This window comes from Zingiber officinale, chromosome 4B (genome assembly GCF_018446385.1).
Source record: "Zingiber officinale cultivar Zhangliang chromosome 4B, Zo_v1.1, whole genome shotgun sequence".
Classification (NCBI taxonomy): domain Eukaryota; kingdom Viridiplantae; phylum Streptophyta; class Magnoliopsida; order Zingiberales; family Zingiberaceae; genus Zingiber; species Zingiber officinale.
Window position 1 is genome coordinate 2,180,169 of NC_055993.1, and position 15,883 is coordinate 2,196,051.

Consider the following 15,883-nt stretch of genomic DNA (forward strand, 5'->3'; position numbering starts at 1 on the left):
TATGGTAGCTGCTGCGATAACACAAAGGACAAGCTTTCGTGTTGGGTGCCCAGGGTTTAGAAAGAAAAGCCAGCAAGTATCCAAGTAGATGCAAAAGACCTACTGTGCTACTAATTGATGTTGTCCTGCAGAAAAGGTCAAAGAGACAGGATTTTTTAGGATGTCATAGCTGAATAGCATAGGCAATGGAGTAGAAAAATACAGGGTTCTTCCAAAATTTGCTCATATCATTTACATATCTTATCAGAGGAAAGGTATTGACTCTGTCATGCTTGTACTTGAAAACTAAGGATGATTGTTGGTTGAGGAAGGTTATCTGCATCCTAACCATCGTGAATGCTTATTATATTGTGTGGCAGACAAGATAGTGTTCAAAAGTTCTGTAGAGTCATGTTTTTCTCAGGCCTCAGCCAACCAATCATACAGTTTGTAGTTGGAATTTTTAATCATGTCGACAAGGAAAGCAATTTTGTGGGCTGGAGCTGTGGGACTCAAATCTCTCCATTCCTAAGCCACCAATCTTGCTTGCAAGACAGGATATGCACAGACCTTGTCAATCAATCAAATCAGTATTTGGCACTGCAAATATTTGTTTGATGGTGTTTGTTCACGCACATTCAACAGTGGATAATTGGAGACATAATTCCTAATGCATGATGACAAAAACATGGTGAAAATTCAAAGTAAATGAAAAGTGAGTTCGAAATGCATTGCGGTTGAAGTGTCAATTCGCTGCTGATTTTTAGAGAAAATATAATCTCTCAAGGAATATCCCCAAGGAACTGCCTCAATCAATCAGTGTATACTATTGTAGGATCAAGGCACATAAGTAGGCATTATCTCCTAAACAATAATGTCTTTAAAAACATTAGAATCTACGACCATTTAGTATGCCCATTTCCAGCTTGACTGACCATTAATGCATGTGGATGATTTTTTTTCTCTCTCTTTGGCATTGATTGTTGGCAGGGAAAGTTGGTGTTTGAGAATCTCTTCCACAAATTTGTATGCTAACTGCCAAAAAGCAAACAAATATTTCTATACTCAGTCGATCCACTCCATCCTCTGTGCGATTTATTGCACCTGATGCATCTCAATTCTCAGCTGGACCACCGACCACCCTCATCGTTCACTGACTACCAAATGGTAGATTTTGGTAGAGTTAATCTGTTCCAGAAGAGGATGTGCCTTTTTTATGAGCTTTGTTTCCTATGTCTCATGTAATGGCTTAATTTGGGAGGATGAAGAAACGGTCCGAACAAGAAAGATTAATTGAATTCTTAGTACCTGAGGATGCCCTGTTTTCAGGACTCGATAAGGTTTCCTCTGAGCAATCTCACAGCGGCATTACATCGAACAGCTAAACAGCAATCGCTAGTCCTTTCTTGCGTGCACGACGACATCAAGCGGCGCAGCAGGCGACGGACACGCACCGGCCGGCAGCATGATCGGGATCGCCACCCTCTTCGTTTTCTTGGTGTTTGTTCAATAACGTGTCGTGTCAATGGAGCTCAAAATCGTATAATCACGTAAGTTTAATCACGTATTTGAACTTGTCAAGCAATGAAGCTTCGATGTGCGATTGTTTCCATAAATTAACAAGATCGATAGCTTCACCCTATGAACAACTACGTGCCAGCAAGCAACGTGCTGTGGAACAAGTATATTCCTCTATTTATTTCAATGTCTCATCAACAACATCATCCAAAATTTGAAGGAGGCAGATTGTAAGAGAGCTGGCCATGTCCCTTCAAACCAAGTTTAGGAAATCCAAAGAAAAGAAAGACGAAGACCAAATCCAGGAGCAACCACCACCGCTCCAGCCGCCGCCGGCGGTTGCTCCGCCATCTTCCTCGTCGTCCCAGCAAGCCATATCTCAAGCGCTAGCGACCACCGCCCACCTCGCCAACCTCCTGCCCACCGGCACTCTGCTCGCCTTCCAGCTCCTCGTGCCGGTCTTCACCAACAACGGCGCCTGCGATGCCGTCACCGTCCTCCTGACGCGCGGGCTGCTGCTGCTCCTCGCCGCCTCCTGCTTCCTCGCCAGCTTCACCGACAGCTTTCGGTCGACCGACGGCCAGCTCTACTATGGCTTCGCGACGCGCCGTGGTATGTGGCTCTTCAACTACGTGGACGAGGGCGGCGCGGGGACTCTGCCGGATCTGACCAAGTACAGGCGGCGGACCAGGGACTGGGTGCACGCGGCGCTGTCTGTGCTGGTGTTCGCGGCGGTGGCGCTGCGGGACCGGAACGTCGTCAGTTGCTTCTACCCGCGGCCGAGCAGGGAGGTTCAGGAGGCGTTGGACATAGTGCCGCTGGGCGTCGGCGTGCTTTGCAGCTTGCTCTTCGTGGTGTTTCCGACGAGTAGGCACGGCATCGGTTACCCTATCACCTCCGGCAACTGATTCCTTCCTCTTCTTAATTGTTGATGTTCTTAAATTGTTAGAAATCTTGTAATATGATAAAAATCGATCAAATTCCTCATAACTTTGGTTGATTGAGAAATTCTTTACTGAAGAACAAGTAAACCGTCAACATTCTCACATGCACTCAATTAAGCAAGTTTAATGTAAACAAATAAGGCGAATACTCTACTATAGATATAGTTGACAATAAACTTAGTTCATAAACATGTCCTGAGGATAGGAAACTCTATCAAGCAATCCATTTGGAGAATTGAAAAGCACAAACTAAGAACCATCGTTTTCATCACTACTACCTCAGCAAAAGGATGACTATGAATCAAGATTAGCTCCCACGCACAATTATTATACAAGTCTTAATTGGATTCACAATATAATATCCATAGGATGGTTCAGACCCAATAACAAGCTCTCCACGTTGAAATACAGAAGGTACCTATAGATAATAATCCTTCTATTGAAAATTCAGCATCTACGATATACCGTTGAAGATGAGATCTCATCATCATTTGCTTTCGTGCAAGTTAGGTTGGATCGGTTGAACGCGGAAGGCCATAGTCATTTGCGGCGCAAACTCCCTATCTTTGTATCCAAGCTCTAGCTCGCGAACGCTTCCATCCATTGTCAATTGATGATGGTGCTGAAGGTACAAAGGCCAAGTGTTACTAGAAAAATTACAAATAAAATTTTCTAATATACATCAATAAAGCAGAGAGACTAAATGGAAATGCTCTAGAATTATGCCCATTCTAGTTTCTAAAGTTCCATTAGGATAACTACAAGCGCAATTAGGGTACATGAGTTGGGTTCCTTTGATAGAAAATTTGCTAGAGGTGCTAAATATAGTTCTCTGAAATGTGTATTTCTATAAAATCTATGCATCTAGGAGAATTATAAAATAATGTGTTCCACAAGTGCTAAAACATTTGGACTTGGATAAAATGTTACCCATCAGTAATAAAATTGTGAACAATGAAACAGGTATAAACATCTGTAAGCTATGAAACATCAACTGATAAGAAGATTACCAGCATATAAGTCAGTTGCTTGTTCTCCTCCTCTAGAAATTTTTCCTATTCGAGAGATGAAAACCATTAAGAGCAGAAACAAAATTAAGAGAAAAAAAAAACATTCAACAAATTAAAACTCGAGGGAATATGTATGCCAACATTCTTCTTGTGCATCTTCCAGATCTCCATCTAGAATTGGCAAGAAATGAGAATCAATTCAACAGCACAAAGGTAATCTCAATTGAAATGACAAGCAAATATCATTAAACAAATTTCTCACTTGCTTTTCCCTTACGCTGGTGAGCCCAATCTGGAGTGCCTCCTCAATAGGAATCAATTCCTTTGGGTAAAGGGAGTTGAGATCCTCACCCTTAAGGTGCCTAATTCGCACAGAACAAAGCCATCATAAGAGAGCACAAACTTCACCAGATGAGTGATACATATAAACCATATGAATCAAACAATAGGTTAGCACCCCAAACCTTAGTTCAATCTGCATGTTGTCGTTTTCTTTCTTAACTCGCTCAATTTCAACACTCAGACTCTGCAAAAGACAGCAATTTGCTTCACGGAAAAATGGAAAGAAAAACGATTCATTTGGTGTAGAGATAAAAATTGATTTAAAAATGAGATGAATGGAATAAAAAAAAAAAATCTCCATGATTTTGCACAAGATATCAGAAATTTTCTTATTCACCATTTAGATTCATGGACGAAACTAGAGTCATCTAAAACAAAGGAAGAGAGAGAGAGAAAAGAGCATTTTTAATTTAGCAACGATACCTCATGCTTGGCATCCCAGAGCTTTTCGCCGGAGTTCGTCTGGTACCTCTCCAGAATCTTCGGCAACCTGACACAACGACACCGTCCAATCGGAAACGGCAAAATCGCAAAATCCACAGAGCGCACAAAAAGGTACCAAGATCTTTTTTCATCAGGAAAAAGAAAAAGCGACTCATCGCCGGCATACTCACGTGGTGGAGGGACTGCAGAACTCGGACATCTTCCCGGAGCTGGAGAATATGGCGACGGAGACCTGCGATTCGCAGAGGATGCTGATTTCTCTCGCCTTCTTAATGATCCCATTGCGGCGCTTGGAGAAGGTCACCTGCCGGTTGGTGGAATTCTCGATCCGCTTTATCTCGATCTTCCCGCGCCCCATTTCATCCACCACCAGCACCGTCGCCGCCGCCCTGGCTCCAGCTCGCAGAGGAATAAAAGGAGGAGATATTGAGCAGCCATGGAGAGAGGAAGTTTGAGTAAAAGAGAAAGGCTTTCCATCCTGAGCTTGGAGCGAAGGAAACTTTCGGGGACGGTACCATAACTAATCCCCAGTCGCTTTAAACCCTAGCGTCCTGTCCAGATCCGACGGGGAAACGAAGGGTTTAAGCAGGTGAAACGCGGAATCCGAATAAAGTTCCTCTCGATTTACCTACTATATGAGTGGCTAATAAGAAAAGGACCGATGCTCCAACTAATTGAGAGACTGGTGAAGTCTGGGGTACATCGAATGATGTATTTAAAACGTTGCTGAGTAATGATGTTGGAGTTGTCCCTGTCTCGCCCGCATAGCTTTTCGTCGCGATGGTGCGTTTGGTTCCTTATAATAAAAAAATCGATTTTATATTTAACTTAAAATTAAAAATTGTATAAAAAATTATAATTGCGTTTTTGAAATATCTATATTTAAACGATTTAAATTAAAGAGCTAACTTAACTTAAATTGATAGATAAAATAATAAAAATATCAAAATTAAGGTTTTACGAACTCTAAAGTGTGACACGACGAGACAGAACTTCGGGGCATGACAAAACGTTCGCATCAAAGTGTCGAAATTCTGTTTTTTAAAATAATAATAATAATAATACAGTTGATTTTATTATTTTTAATTTTTAAATAAAAAATATATTATTTGGTTGATAATTTTTATATTTTTTTAAATATTATTAAAAAAAATAGTTTAAAAGTTATTTTTTTAAGAAAAGTAAAAATATTTATAATATGATGAATAACATAGAGCTCCTAAAGTCAGAAATCCGGAGTCGAAGTCAAAAAAAAAAAAAAAAATCCAATTAGTATGACAGTCAAAATTAATGATGAGTTAACACTCAGGATTAGTATGATCATATATCTCAAGTAAATAGTCTAGCCAATCGGATCCGAATCCCTCATGATCAAGAAAATCTCGAGTCATATTACGTACTACCGTTCAGATATGAGTCATATGTCTCAACCGAGTGGCCTGTCTGATCTGACCATTGGTCCGATCAAACTTGATAAGCATACGATCCTACCAGACTTGTTGGCCAAGAGAAAAGGCAGAGCAAAAGTCGAGTTCTTAAAAGGGTCCTCATTCTTTGCTGACCCAACCTCAACCACGAGTGAAGATTATAGAGGGAACTCGATTTACCTACCAACAAAGCATATTAAGAGTCCTTCAATCCAACGATCTAATATTTCATTTTAACATTTTATATAACGGTTGTCAAAGAATCAAGAGAATATTTACTATACAATCTTTACGATGGAAGTTTCTACCCTGTAAAAACACAAAAATGATATATCTATTTTTAGAAAGGTATCATAATATCAGAATGGTCAATCATTTTTTTTAAATGCATCGATATTTGTGCACAGAAAAAAATTGACATTATATAAAGGATCTCCTCCGAAAGGCACTAGTACACAACATTACGCACTTAGAGTTCACTGTTCTTTTCTACTGTTCATTGCATTCCTTTTCCTCTTGACCACTTATTTGACTTGAGTGTCAGAGTGTCTATGTCGAGGACTCCTCCCTGACCAAGTTGCTGACATTTTCTTCTTTCTATTTCTCTTTCTTGATACGCAAAATCACTCGGAGCCCTCTGCTTCCTTCTCAAAGTATTCTCGTAATCAACGTCAAAGTCCTCTATCCAATATATCATCTTTCTCGATTTCAAACAAGATCAACATATTTAAAAAAAAAATGAAGAACATAAAATGAAACCAAATGCTTTGAGAATTTATAAATCTTGAAAAATCTATAGACTTTAATGCGTAAAAAAAAAGTTACTTATTAGTTTAATTGTGGATGATGATGAACTTTATTACAATAGAACAATAGGACATGGATGAATTTTGAATAGATATATTTAAAAAAAACAATCCTTCCACTATTAGTTATTTATTTGACAGTTAATTATAAAATTATAAAATGTTTTCATAATTTATCTTCTTTCATATTGTTCTTGTCGGGAAGTTGAGAAGATGAACCTGCCGGTATGACGTGTCTGGAGGGTTGACCGCATCCTCTTGACCCGGTGGTGATCTGTCCGCTGCGTTGACCAGATCGTCAGAAGTCCTCCTCCGGTCAACTGTACCTGTATCCAGCGACCTGGTTTCCCCGGTCTCTGGTACCTCGGTGTTCGAGGTGAATCCCACAGACATATAAGTAACCGCATAATAGTATAGCAATGAAATGAATAGATACCGAGTACGAGAACTTACCCTGGCCCAGGGGGGCGCCCTCGGATGGATGGATGAACTGATTGGGATACTGACCGAGTCGTAGCGGCCCAGAACAATACAGCGGCTCACAGGCCAGTACACGGCACGCAGGCCGGATAATACGAATGACTCACAAGCATCATAATGGTACGAAGAATGAAATACAACGGCACGATGGCCGGATCCACATCGGCTCACAAGCCGAACATAATCTTGGCGCGAAGGCCTGAATAAGCAAACCTGAGCCCGTCAGATGACGGCTGCTTGGAGGGTGATGACGGCTGCCCGGAGGTGTCGGTGGCTGCGGCGGTGGATACCAGAGATGACGGCGCGGGACGCCGGAGGTGCTAGCCGCCAAAGACGCGGGCTGCCAAAGGCGGCTATGGCGGTGGTATTCGCCGTGATCGCCGGCACCAGCCACGGGAAGTGCAGGCGGCAGTGGCGGAGGTGTCGGCGATTGCTGGATACGCCGGCGACGGCTGTGGCAGTCGTCGGAGGCGGCCGCGGCGACTGGAGACGCCGGCTGCTGTTGGAGGAGGCGACACCGGAGGAGGAGGCGGCGCTGGACGCCGTACGCGATGGTGGTTCTCGGTTTCTCCCTGGCAGCGGTGAAAACGCCCTCTCCTAGGCGGCGTCGATGGCGTGAGACCGGAGGAAAGGGGTGGAGGAGAGGAGGAGGAGAGCGGCCGGCCACCGACGTCGGCGCCGGTAGAACATGTAAGAGGAAGCAGCCCCTATCCTGGCGACGGCTCCCTGCACGAACCCCTCCCCTCCCTCCTGATGACGGAGCAGGAGTGAAGAGGTGATAAAGGAGAGGAGGAGGATAACTCCGGCGACTTCATCGGTCGCCGACAGAGGGCGTGAGAGGGGCAAACCCAAGCTTCTCCTTGGCTGGCGGCGGGTCCAGCCCCCCCCCCCTCCTTTGCACTGTGAACCGTGCTTAAAAGCACTCAAACCCCTAAATGCGCCCCAAAGACAGAAATGCCCTTATCCCTCTCCTTAATCCCTCCCTTGCCCCCACTATCTCCAATCACAAGCCTCCCCTTCAAGTCTAGTCGAAGGAGGCGTGAGTCCGACTGACTGGACAGTCTATTGCAAAGAATTGAACCGCTCTCGATGTCAAAGCCAAATCGCTGAACCAATAATATAATGTCGCTCGAGCGGTCGCTATAATAGTGGTGTCGTAGGAGATGGTAACGGTACCGAGCGGACCAAGTTTGTAATCGGACCAATGCCGAGTGCGCAGCCGCGAAGATACCGACCGGACGATCGAAGTGCTATCGATCGGATGGATAGATGTCAGGCGGACGCTGTCGTGCGAGCGATCGAAATGATGCCGATCGGATGGATAGATGTTAGACGGACGCTGTCGTGCGAGCGATCGAAATGATGTCGATCGAATGGATAGATGCTAGACGGACGCTGTCGTGCGAGCGATCGAAATGATGTCGATCGGATGGATATGAAAGTGCTGACTGCGCAGCCTCAAGAATAGTCCACGGGTGATCGTAAGGTGCCACCCAGGAATCGAGTGAACTAAATGGAACAATGCCGAGTGACCGCATCACTCGTGAGTCGATCGGAAGTGTAGCCCGTGAATCGAAGGCTCGTGGAGGCAAAAGTTACGAGCCGAACGGGCGCATAACCTATATTCTGGTTTGGAACTAGTAGAGATACTCTTTGTTCGCGACCATCGGAGATAGCTCGACCCCGATCGGGGGAGATAAGAAATACTATATGCTGATAAGCCGGCTCGAGGCCAGTGATAATCGCTTGACCCCGAACGGGGGAGATAGAATATCTGAAGCTGGTCCGAGACCAGTGGTGACCGCTCGACCCCGAACGGGGGAGATAGAATATCTGATAACTAGTCCATGCAACGGTCTTCAAGCCGGGGTTTTATAGTCGCCGGTTCGACTCTACGGTTTAACGTCTGGGCTAGACGGTCTTCAAGCCGGGGTTTTTATAGTCGCCGGTTCGACTCTACGGTTTAACGTCTGGGCTAGACGGTTTTCAAGCCGGGGTTTTTATAGTCGCCGGTTCGACTCTACGGTTTAACGTCTGAGCTAGACGGTCTTCAAGCCGGGGTTTTTATAGTCGCCGGTTCGACTCTACGGTTTAACGTCCGGGCTAGACGGTCTTCAAGCCGGTGTTTTATAGTCGCCAGTTTGACTCTACGGTTTAACGTCTGTGCTAGACGGTCTTCAAGCCGGGGTTTTTATAGTCATCGGTTCGACTCTACGGTTTAACGTCTGGGCTAGACGGTCTTCAAGCTGGAGTTTTTATAGTCGCCGGTTTGACTCTACGGTTTAACGTCTGGGCTAGACGGTCTTCAGGGCTAATTCAAACCCGGCCGATCGAATCGGGGGTCTTCGCCATCGAGCCCGTGGCAGCCACGGGCTCGTATATAATCCTCCCGGCCGATCGGCTCGGGGGTCTTCACCATCGAGCCCGTGGCAGCCACGGGCTCGTATATAATCCGCCCGGCCGATCGGCTCGGGGGTCTTCACCATCGAGCGTGTGGCTCGTATATAATCCGCCCGGCCGATCGGCTCGGGGGTCTTCGCCATCGAGCGTGTGGCTCGTATATAATCCGCCCGGCCGATCGGCTCGGGGGTCTTCGCCATCGAGCGTGTGCTCGTATATATTTCGCCCGGCCGATCGGCTCGGGGGTCTTCGCCATCGAGTGTGTGGCTCGTATATAATCCGCTCGGCCGATCGGCTCGAGGGTCTTCTCTCGAGGAACTAATGCAATTCATATAACTGACAGAATAAATAACGGGAAAACTGACCGGGGTCATGAGAATGGCAGAACTCTCCGGCATCGTCCATCTTCACGTTCCAGATCAGGCGCGTTCCCACAGACGGCGCCAATTTGTTCCTGTCGGGAAGCTGAGAAGACGAACCTGCCGGTATGACGTGTCTGGAGGGTTGACTGCATCCTCTTGACCCGGTGGTGATCTGTCCGCTGCGTTGACCAGATCGTCAAAAGTCCTCCTCCGGTCAACTGTACCTGTATCCAGTGACCGGGTTTCCCCGGTCTCTGGTACCTCGGTGTTCGAGGCGAATCCCACAGACATATAAGTAACCGCATAATAGTATAGCAATAAAATGAACAGATACCGAGTACGAGAACTTACCCTGGCCCAAGGGGGCGCCCTCGGATGGATGGATGAACTGATTAGGATACTGACCGAGTCGTAGCGGCCCGGAACAATACAGCGGCTCACAGGCCGGTACACGACACGCAGGCCAGATAATACGAATGACTCACAAGCATCATAATGGTACGAAGAATGAAATACAACGGCACGATGGCCGGATCCACATCGGCTCACAAGCCGAACATAATCTTGGCGCGAAGGCCTGAATAAGCAAACCTGAGCCCGTCAGATGACGGCTGCTTGGAGGGTGATGACGGCTGCCCGGAGGTGTCGGTGGTTGCGGCGGTGGATACCAGAGATGACGACGCGGGACGCCGGAGGTGCTAGCCGCCAAAGACGCGGGCTGCCAAAGGCGGCTATGGCGGTGGTCTGGAGGTGGTATTCGTCGTGATCGCCGGCACCAGCCACGGGAAGTGCAGGCGGCAGTGGCGGAGGTGTCGGCGGTTGCTGGATACGCCGACGACGGCTGTGGCAGTCGCCGGAGGCGGCCGCGGCGACTGGAGACGCCGGCTGCTGCTGGAGGAGGCGACACCGGAGGAGGAGGCGGCGCTGGACGCCGTACGCGACGACGGTGCTCGGTTTCTCCCTGGCAGCGGTGAAAATGCCCTCTCCTAGGCGGCATCGATGGCGTGAGACCGGAGGAAAGGGGTGGAGGAGAGGAGGAGGAGAGCGGCCGGCCACCGGCGTCGGCGCCGACAGAGCATGTAAGAGGAAGCAACCCCTATCCTGGCGACGGCTCCCTGCACGAACTCGTCCCCTCCCTCCTGTTGACGGAGCAGGAGTGAAGAGGTGATAAAGGAGAGGAGGAGGATAACTCCGACGACTTCGTCGGTCGCCGACAGAGGGCGTGAGAGGGGCAAACCCAAGCTTCTCCTTGCTGGCGGCGGGTCCAGCCCCCCCTCCTTTGCACTGTGAACCGTGCTTAAAAGCACTCAAACCCCTAAATGCGCCCTAAAGACAGAAATGCCCTTATCCCTCTCCTTAATCCCTCCCTTGCCCCCACTATCTCTGGATCACATATCATTTAAAGATATATCATGAGTAAACATAATCATTTTTTTTTATTACAATTTCATGGTGCTTTCTCAATTTCACGGCATTATGAATGTTTATCAATTACTCTGATGGTTGATGAAAAATTTTCATAGAGTTAATTTGATCATCTCCAGAATCAGTTGGATACCTAATCTCAAATAAAAAAATTTATATGCATCCCTCTTTATTATGTGTGGTAAGGTGATAATGCTCACTCACTATCAAGGTATGTGGAAAAATCACAGTATGAAAGAGTCGCCAGTTGTCCAAGTGACAGAAATTTATTTCTCAAGGGAATGAATCCCAAAATTTGAATGCTTCTGTATGATAATTCTATTACTTAACCTGACTATGTCCATGAGAACAATATAGTAGTCCCCTCGGATGGGTCTAGTGGCTAGCACATAAGGTGTTGCCACCAATGAGGTCTAGGGTTCGAATCTCGGCAAAGTCGAGGTAAATGTCTCCCTTATGTGCTAGTTACTATTCCAAAGACTAGTTGCCGTCCGTAATTTATCTCCACCGTATTGGCTCTGAGACAGATTGACGGGGACATTGAGGACAAACATATTCATTTTTTTGCCACCAATAAGAACAACATAATAAATCTGCAGGGTGGACTTCTCCAAGTAGTGGAGCAGAGGCATAGGATCGTGTCTTTAACACAGTTATGATAGTTATATCCATGTCTCCTAATTTAAATTCTCTTTCTTAACGATTCATTCTCTTTTAATTTCTCGACGGTAAAAATGATAGGAGTTTCTCAAATAATAACAGTTTGATTCTTACACAATGTAAAAAAACGCCGATGACGCTCAAATCAGCCATAATACTTTACCATCCCTCAAAACACATATGTGCTTCCCAAGTTTATGAAATGACTGATGAAAAATTTTCGTACCTTTAAATAAATAAAAAGTAAAAATACTTGGACACTTAATAATCTCTTGTAATTTTTTAAAAAATATATGATAAATTACATAGCAATGCCAATCATTTAGTAGTTTATATAAATATTCACATTTCCTTTGGGTTCCACGCGACCCGAGTCGGTTCACTCATGCCTCATCTCGACGACGGCGGCGGCGGCGGCATCTTCAGCAGCCGCCCGATCCCGTCTCTGTATTGAATCCAACGGCTTACGATGCACGCAGTTAGACGAGTCGACTCCGTTTATAGTAAGTTGGCAAGCGGTCGCATCTTCAAAAGGGTTTTCCTAGATAGACGAGGATATCCTGAAAGGGGTCACTAGACCCGGTCTGGGGAAATAGACCCGGTTCGACCTGGTTGAAGACCGAATTGGAGGCGGTCGAGAGGCCAAACGCCCGGTCCCATTCGCTGGGCCGCCACCGCGGCTGGCTCTGCACCTCCCGCTCGCACGCCAGCTGCTCCGGCGACAGCACGTGCTCCGAGCAACTCGAGTCCGCGTGGAGCCTCGGCATCGAGTCGGCCGACGGCGCGAAGCTGTACACCAGCTCCGCCGGCACGTGCGCCGGAGGAGCCATTAGGATGGGCTTCTGGTCCTCCGGACTGGACGATGGGCCGGGCCGGATCGTCCTCGAACCGGCCATCTTCGACCCCCTCTGGTCCGACGCGGCGCTGCCGCCTTTCTTGTTGTAGATTCGGCACAACACCCAATCGTCCAACTGCAAACAAAATTAAAATTAAAATTAAAATTTAAAATTACTTCCTTTAGAATTAAAATTGATAATCAAAATTATCCGGGCCATACAATATACCCTGAGTGAGTTCTTCTTGCGGGCGGTCCGGTCGACGTCGGCGAGCCGGTACTCGTGCATGATCCAGTTGGTCTTCTCGCCCTTGGGCGCCTTGCCGGAGTAGAACACCAGCGCCTTCTTGATGGCCACCGGCTTCGGCGATCCCACCGGCTTATCCGCCCCGGTCGCCTTCCAGTAACCCGACCCAGCCGCCCGGTTCGGCCTCGAGCCGTTCGGGTATTTCCGGTCCCTCGGCGAGAAAAAATACCACTCCTTTTCCCCGTATAACGCCATCTCTGCAATATCAATTAAATCATTCGACACATAATTATTAGTGGTGAATTAATTAATTAATAATCAATATATATACCAGGGAGCTGCCATGGGTTAAATTTGTAAAGGTCGAGCTCGGTGACGATGGGGACGGCGATGGGGAGGCCGTCGCACTTCCGGCAGAGGTAGTGCTTGACGAGCTCCTCGTCGGTGGGGTGGAAACGGAACCCGTGGGGCAACTGCAGATCCCCTCCGTTCATCCTCGCCCTCCTTGAAATCACAACCGCACGCGGTCTCTACGATCTCTATCCCACCGGGCAGATGAGAGAAGCTTTAAAACTCAGGAAAGCAAGCGGCGGGCGGCATAAATAGACGGCGGGGAGCGAATAAAGCCGCGTGGTGGAGGACCCCAGGGGCATGTTCGAGAAGGGCGGGCGGGCGGGTGGGTGGGCGGGCGGGCACGTGGTGAGTATCTACCCGTCGATGAGGCACTGGGCGCAGATTGCGGCGGGCGGATTCTGTCATTGCTTACGTCGCTCTTTTTGTCGCGGCGCGGTCCGCTTCCGCCCCACTGCCTGCTCGACACGTAGTGCTTCGGGAACGCGGCTCGGGGCGGAGGCAGAGGTTCGGCGTGCGGTTGGATAAGGATGAAAAGCCATTGGATATGCATAATAATTGTTTTATTTTTCGGAAAAAGAAAATAAAATTTAGCCGAGGATGGAGGTTGAACACGTGCACTGAGAAATAAGCACGCAGTAATTTCCATCGGCACGCGACTTTGGGGCTTAATTCACGCGTGTTCTTTCGGTCGGTGCAATGTTTTTTAAACGTGTCAAATACGTGGCAGCTGGTAAACAAAATAAAATATATAGAATCTATTTTTTTTTTTATCTTGGCGATTCATCGGTTACTACTTATCGATGTATTTAAATTATAGATGGTGTTTTAGAGATTTGTTCTTATCTTGATTAAATATTTATGTTGATGGCAGCAATTTGTACTTGGAAAATCTTCATTTAATTGATCGTCTATCGTTTGGCTACATGGTCAAATGGATAAGATCATGATGTGGATTTCCCATCCGTAGACACAAGAAATAAAATAATTTAATAAACAAAAAGTTTTTTAGCAAAAAAAAACACAATTTGACTTAAGGTAATCTGTCATGATTAAGAGGGAAAGAAAAATATAAGGTTGAATATCTAACGAGCAGTCACTAAATGAGTGTTAAATAATTCAAGTTGCATGAAAATTGCCTTCATTATTACCAATAATATTTTATATTTTCTCAAGTACGAGTCCTCAATATAATAGCCTCAAGTTGCTCATCTTCCTAACTATTGAGAAATAAAAAATTGTCTTAAAATTTATAAGTTTTTGAAATTGACTTCTAAAGCTCTAATAAATTAAATTATGAATGCATCTAATGAGATGAGCAAGGCATGAAATAAACAGCTTAATAAAAATAATTGTGAAAAAAATTAGCCATGTTAGTTTGGTGCAACAAGAAAATTGAATGGATGTGCTTCTCATTGATATCGACCACTGTTCATTCATTGAGTGGATGGATACCATTTTCACATGGTTTTAGACCTCTTGAGAAGATATTTGTTAGGTACCGATTCAATCGGCTCAATGCTCTCATTTACGCAAGACAAAGAAGAGACGGGCAGAAAGCGAGCTGTGCCCATGATCTTGGTCCCAAATTGTGAACCCCATTCAGTTACTAAGATTCCAAGCTGGTTATATAGCAATTAGAATGTATCTTCGAGCATCTAGTTTAGGTGTCATCAGTTGATTAAAGTATAGTGCTTACTCTTGTTCTAGGGGTTTTGGTAAGGAAATTCCTCTCTGGGCCGGGCCGTGCTGTAAGGTATAATGGGACATTTGGGCTAAGCTTGGCCCATAAAGTTACTAAAAAATATTACTGGCTGTAGTGCAGTGGTCATGCTAATGAACTAAAAAAAATATGGAACCGTCACATCAACGATTCAAATTATCTACTATCATTGAGAGAAAGGTAAAATAGAAAAATCCAAATGGTAAGTTTTTGAGCAGAGGGATCTACAGAGATGGTGAAACCCTTTACTAAGTTTTGACCATCTGATCATTACCATCTATTTCAAGCACTTGTTATTGAATCATGCCTTGAGGGCAATCATGTTAATGAATTAAAAAAAATGATAAACCAAATAACTCTTAACCTGGAGCGACCAATCCAGTTCTATGAAAGTCTCTTACCGATTGCATGTTAATGAAGTAAAAAAATAAAGAATCAGGTAGCACCGAACCTGAGTTGATCACCCGTCCATACAGAAGGTTTCCACCCATTGTTAGAATTAATTGGAAAGTGTTTGCGGCAAGCGACCTAGAAATCTAGCATCCCATAGTTGCTCACCCCATTTAGAGGAGAAATCTTTACAAATATACTATAGCTGAGGATCGAACCATAAATATCTGAATAACAACTTGATATCCTTCAGCTACACCATAGCTCGGAGGCAATGCATGTTAATAAAATAAGATTCTAAAAAAGATAAAATCTATTATTTTGACGGTCCAAAATGAGCAAAATCGTTTGTGAGCTACTTGCAAGCGCCTCGGTTAAAACTCGACTCAAGCTTAAAGTTGACCGAACTCGAGCCGGCTTGATTAGAAATCGAACTAAGCTCGAGCCTAATTATTACGGGCTCGATGGCTTTTCGAGCCAAACGAGCCCATAGTAATATATATTTTTATAATATATAATATATTTATTTATTTAATAATA

At 45.5% G+C, this 15,883-nt stretch overlaps 3 protein-coding genes across 5 annotated transcripts; 1 reads left to right on the forward strand and 2 right to left on the reverse strand.

Annotated features, from left to right (window-relative positions):
- The first annotated feature begins 1,011 nt into the window (after window positions 1-1,011).
- LOC121974382 (protein DMP3-like) lies at window positions 1,012-2,505 on the forward strand. The gene is made up of 2 exons (XM_042525412.1): window positions 1,012-1,529; window positions 1,718-2,505. The coding sequence occupies exons 1-2, from the start codon at window positions 1,294-1,296 to the stop codon at window positions 2,403-2,405; spliced, it is 924 nt and encodes a 307-aa protein (XP_042381346.1). The 5' UTR covers window positions 1,012-1,293; the 3' UTR covers window positions 2,406-2,505.
- Window positions 1,649-4,784, reverse strand: LOC121974383 (MADS-box transcription factor 2-like). Of its 2 annotated transcripts, none has more exons than XR_006109996.1 (7): window positions 4,408-4,782; window positions 4,217-4,283; window positions 3,916-3,977; window positions 3,714-3,813; window positions 3,452-3,622; window positions 2,907-3,063; window positions 1,649-2,450 (listed from the first exon to the last, which is right to left on the reverse strand). XR_006109996.1 is itself a non-coding variant. In XM_042525413.1 (7 exons), the coding sequence occupies exons 1-7, from the start codon at window positions 4,593-4,595 to the stop codon at window positions 2,929-2,931; spliced, it is 627 nt and encodes a 208-aa protein (XP_042381347.1). In that variant the 5' UTR covers window positions 4,596-4,784; the 3' UTR covers window positions 2,739-2,928. The 2 variants fall into 2 exon arrangements, 1 of the variants encoding a protein (XP_042381347.1); XM_042525413.1 differs by lacking the exon at window positions 1,649-2,450 and having other exon boundaries at window positions 2,739-3,063; window positions 3,452-3,496; window positions 3,593-3,622; window positions 4,408-4,784.
- Window positions 4,785-12,050: 7,266 nt separating this feature from the next.
- Window positions 12,051-13,463, reverse strand: LOC121974384 (NAC domain-containing protein 48-like). 2 transcript variants are annotated; one of them, XM_042525416.1, is made up of 3 exons: window positions 13,211-13,463; window positions 12,855-13,136; window positions 12,051-12,768 (listed from the first exon to the last, which is right to left on the reverse strand). In XM_042525416.1, the coding sequence occupies exons 1-3, from the start codon at window positions 13,371-13,373 to the stop codon at window positions 12,371-12,373; spliced, it is 843 nt and encodes a 280-aa protein (XP_042381350.1). In that variant the 5' UTR covers window positions 13,374-13,463; the 3' UTR covers window positions 12,051-12,370. The 2 variants fall into 2 exon arrangements, with proteins under 2 accessions (XP_042381350.1, XP_042381349.1); XM_042525415.1 differs by having other exon boundaries at window positions 12,862-13,136; window positions 13,211-13,461.
- Window positions 13,464-15,883: the final 2,420 nt, after the last annotated feature.

Excerpts from the sequence above, each read along its gene's own strand:
- LOC121974383 (XM_042525413.1), bottom strand. The coding sequence starts at position 4,595 with ATGGGGCGCGGGAAGATCGAGATAAAGCGGATCGAGAATTCCACCAAC. Across the intron at positions 3,623-3,713 it reads CCAGCGTAAGGGAAAAGCAA|ATGGAGATCTGGAAGATGCA; the intron begins GTGAGAAATTTG and ends TGCCAATTCTAG. Across the intron at positions 3,497-3,592 it reads GGAAGATGCACAAGAAGAAT|GAAAAATTTCTAGAGGAGGA; the intron begins GTTGGCATACAT and ends TCTCTCGAATAG.
- LOC121974382 (XM_042525412.1), top strand. The coding sequence starts at position 1,294 with ATGCCCTGTTTTCAGGACTCGATAAGGTTTCCTCTGAGCAATCTCACA. Across the intron at positions 1,530-1,717 it reads GCTCAAAATCGTATAATCAC|GAGGCAGATTGTAAGAGAGC; the intron begins GTAAGTTTAATC and ends CAAAATTTGAAG.
- LOC121974384 (XM_042525415.1), bottom strand. The coding sequence starts at position 13,373 with ATGAACGGAGGGGATCTGCAGTTGCCCCACGGGTTCCGTTTCCACCCC. Across the intron at positions 13,137-13,210 it reads TAACCCATGGCAGCTCCCTG|AGATGGCGTTATACGGGGAA; the intron begins GTATATATATTG and ends TTGATATTGCAG. Across the intron at positions 12,769-12,861 it reads GCAAGAAGAACTCACTCAGG|TTGGACGATTGGGTGTTGTG; the intron begins GTATATTGTATG and ends TTTTGTTTGCAG.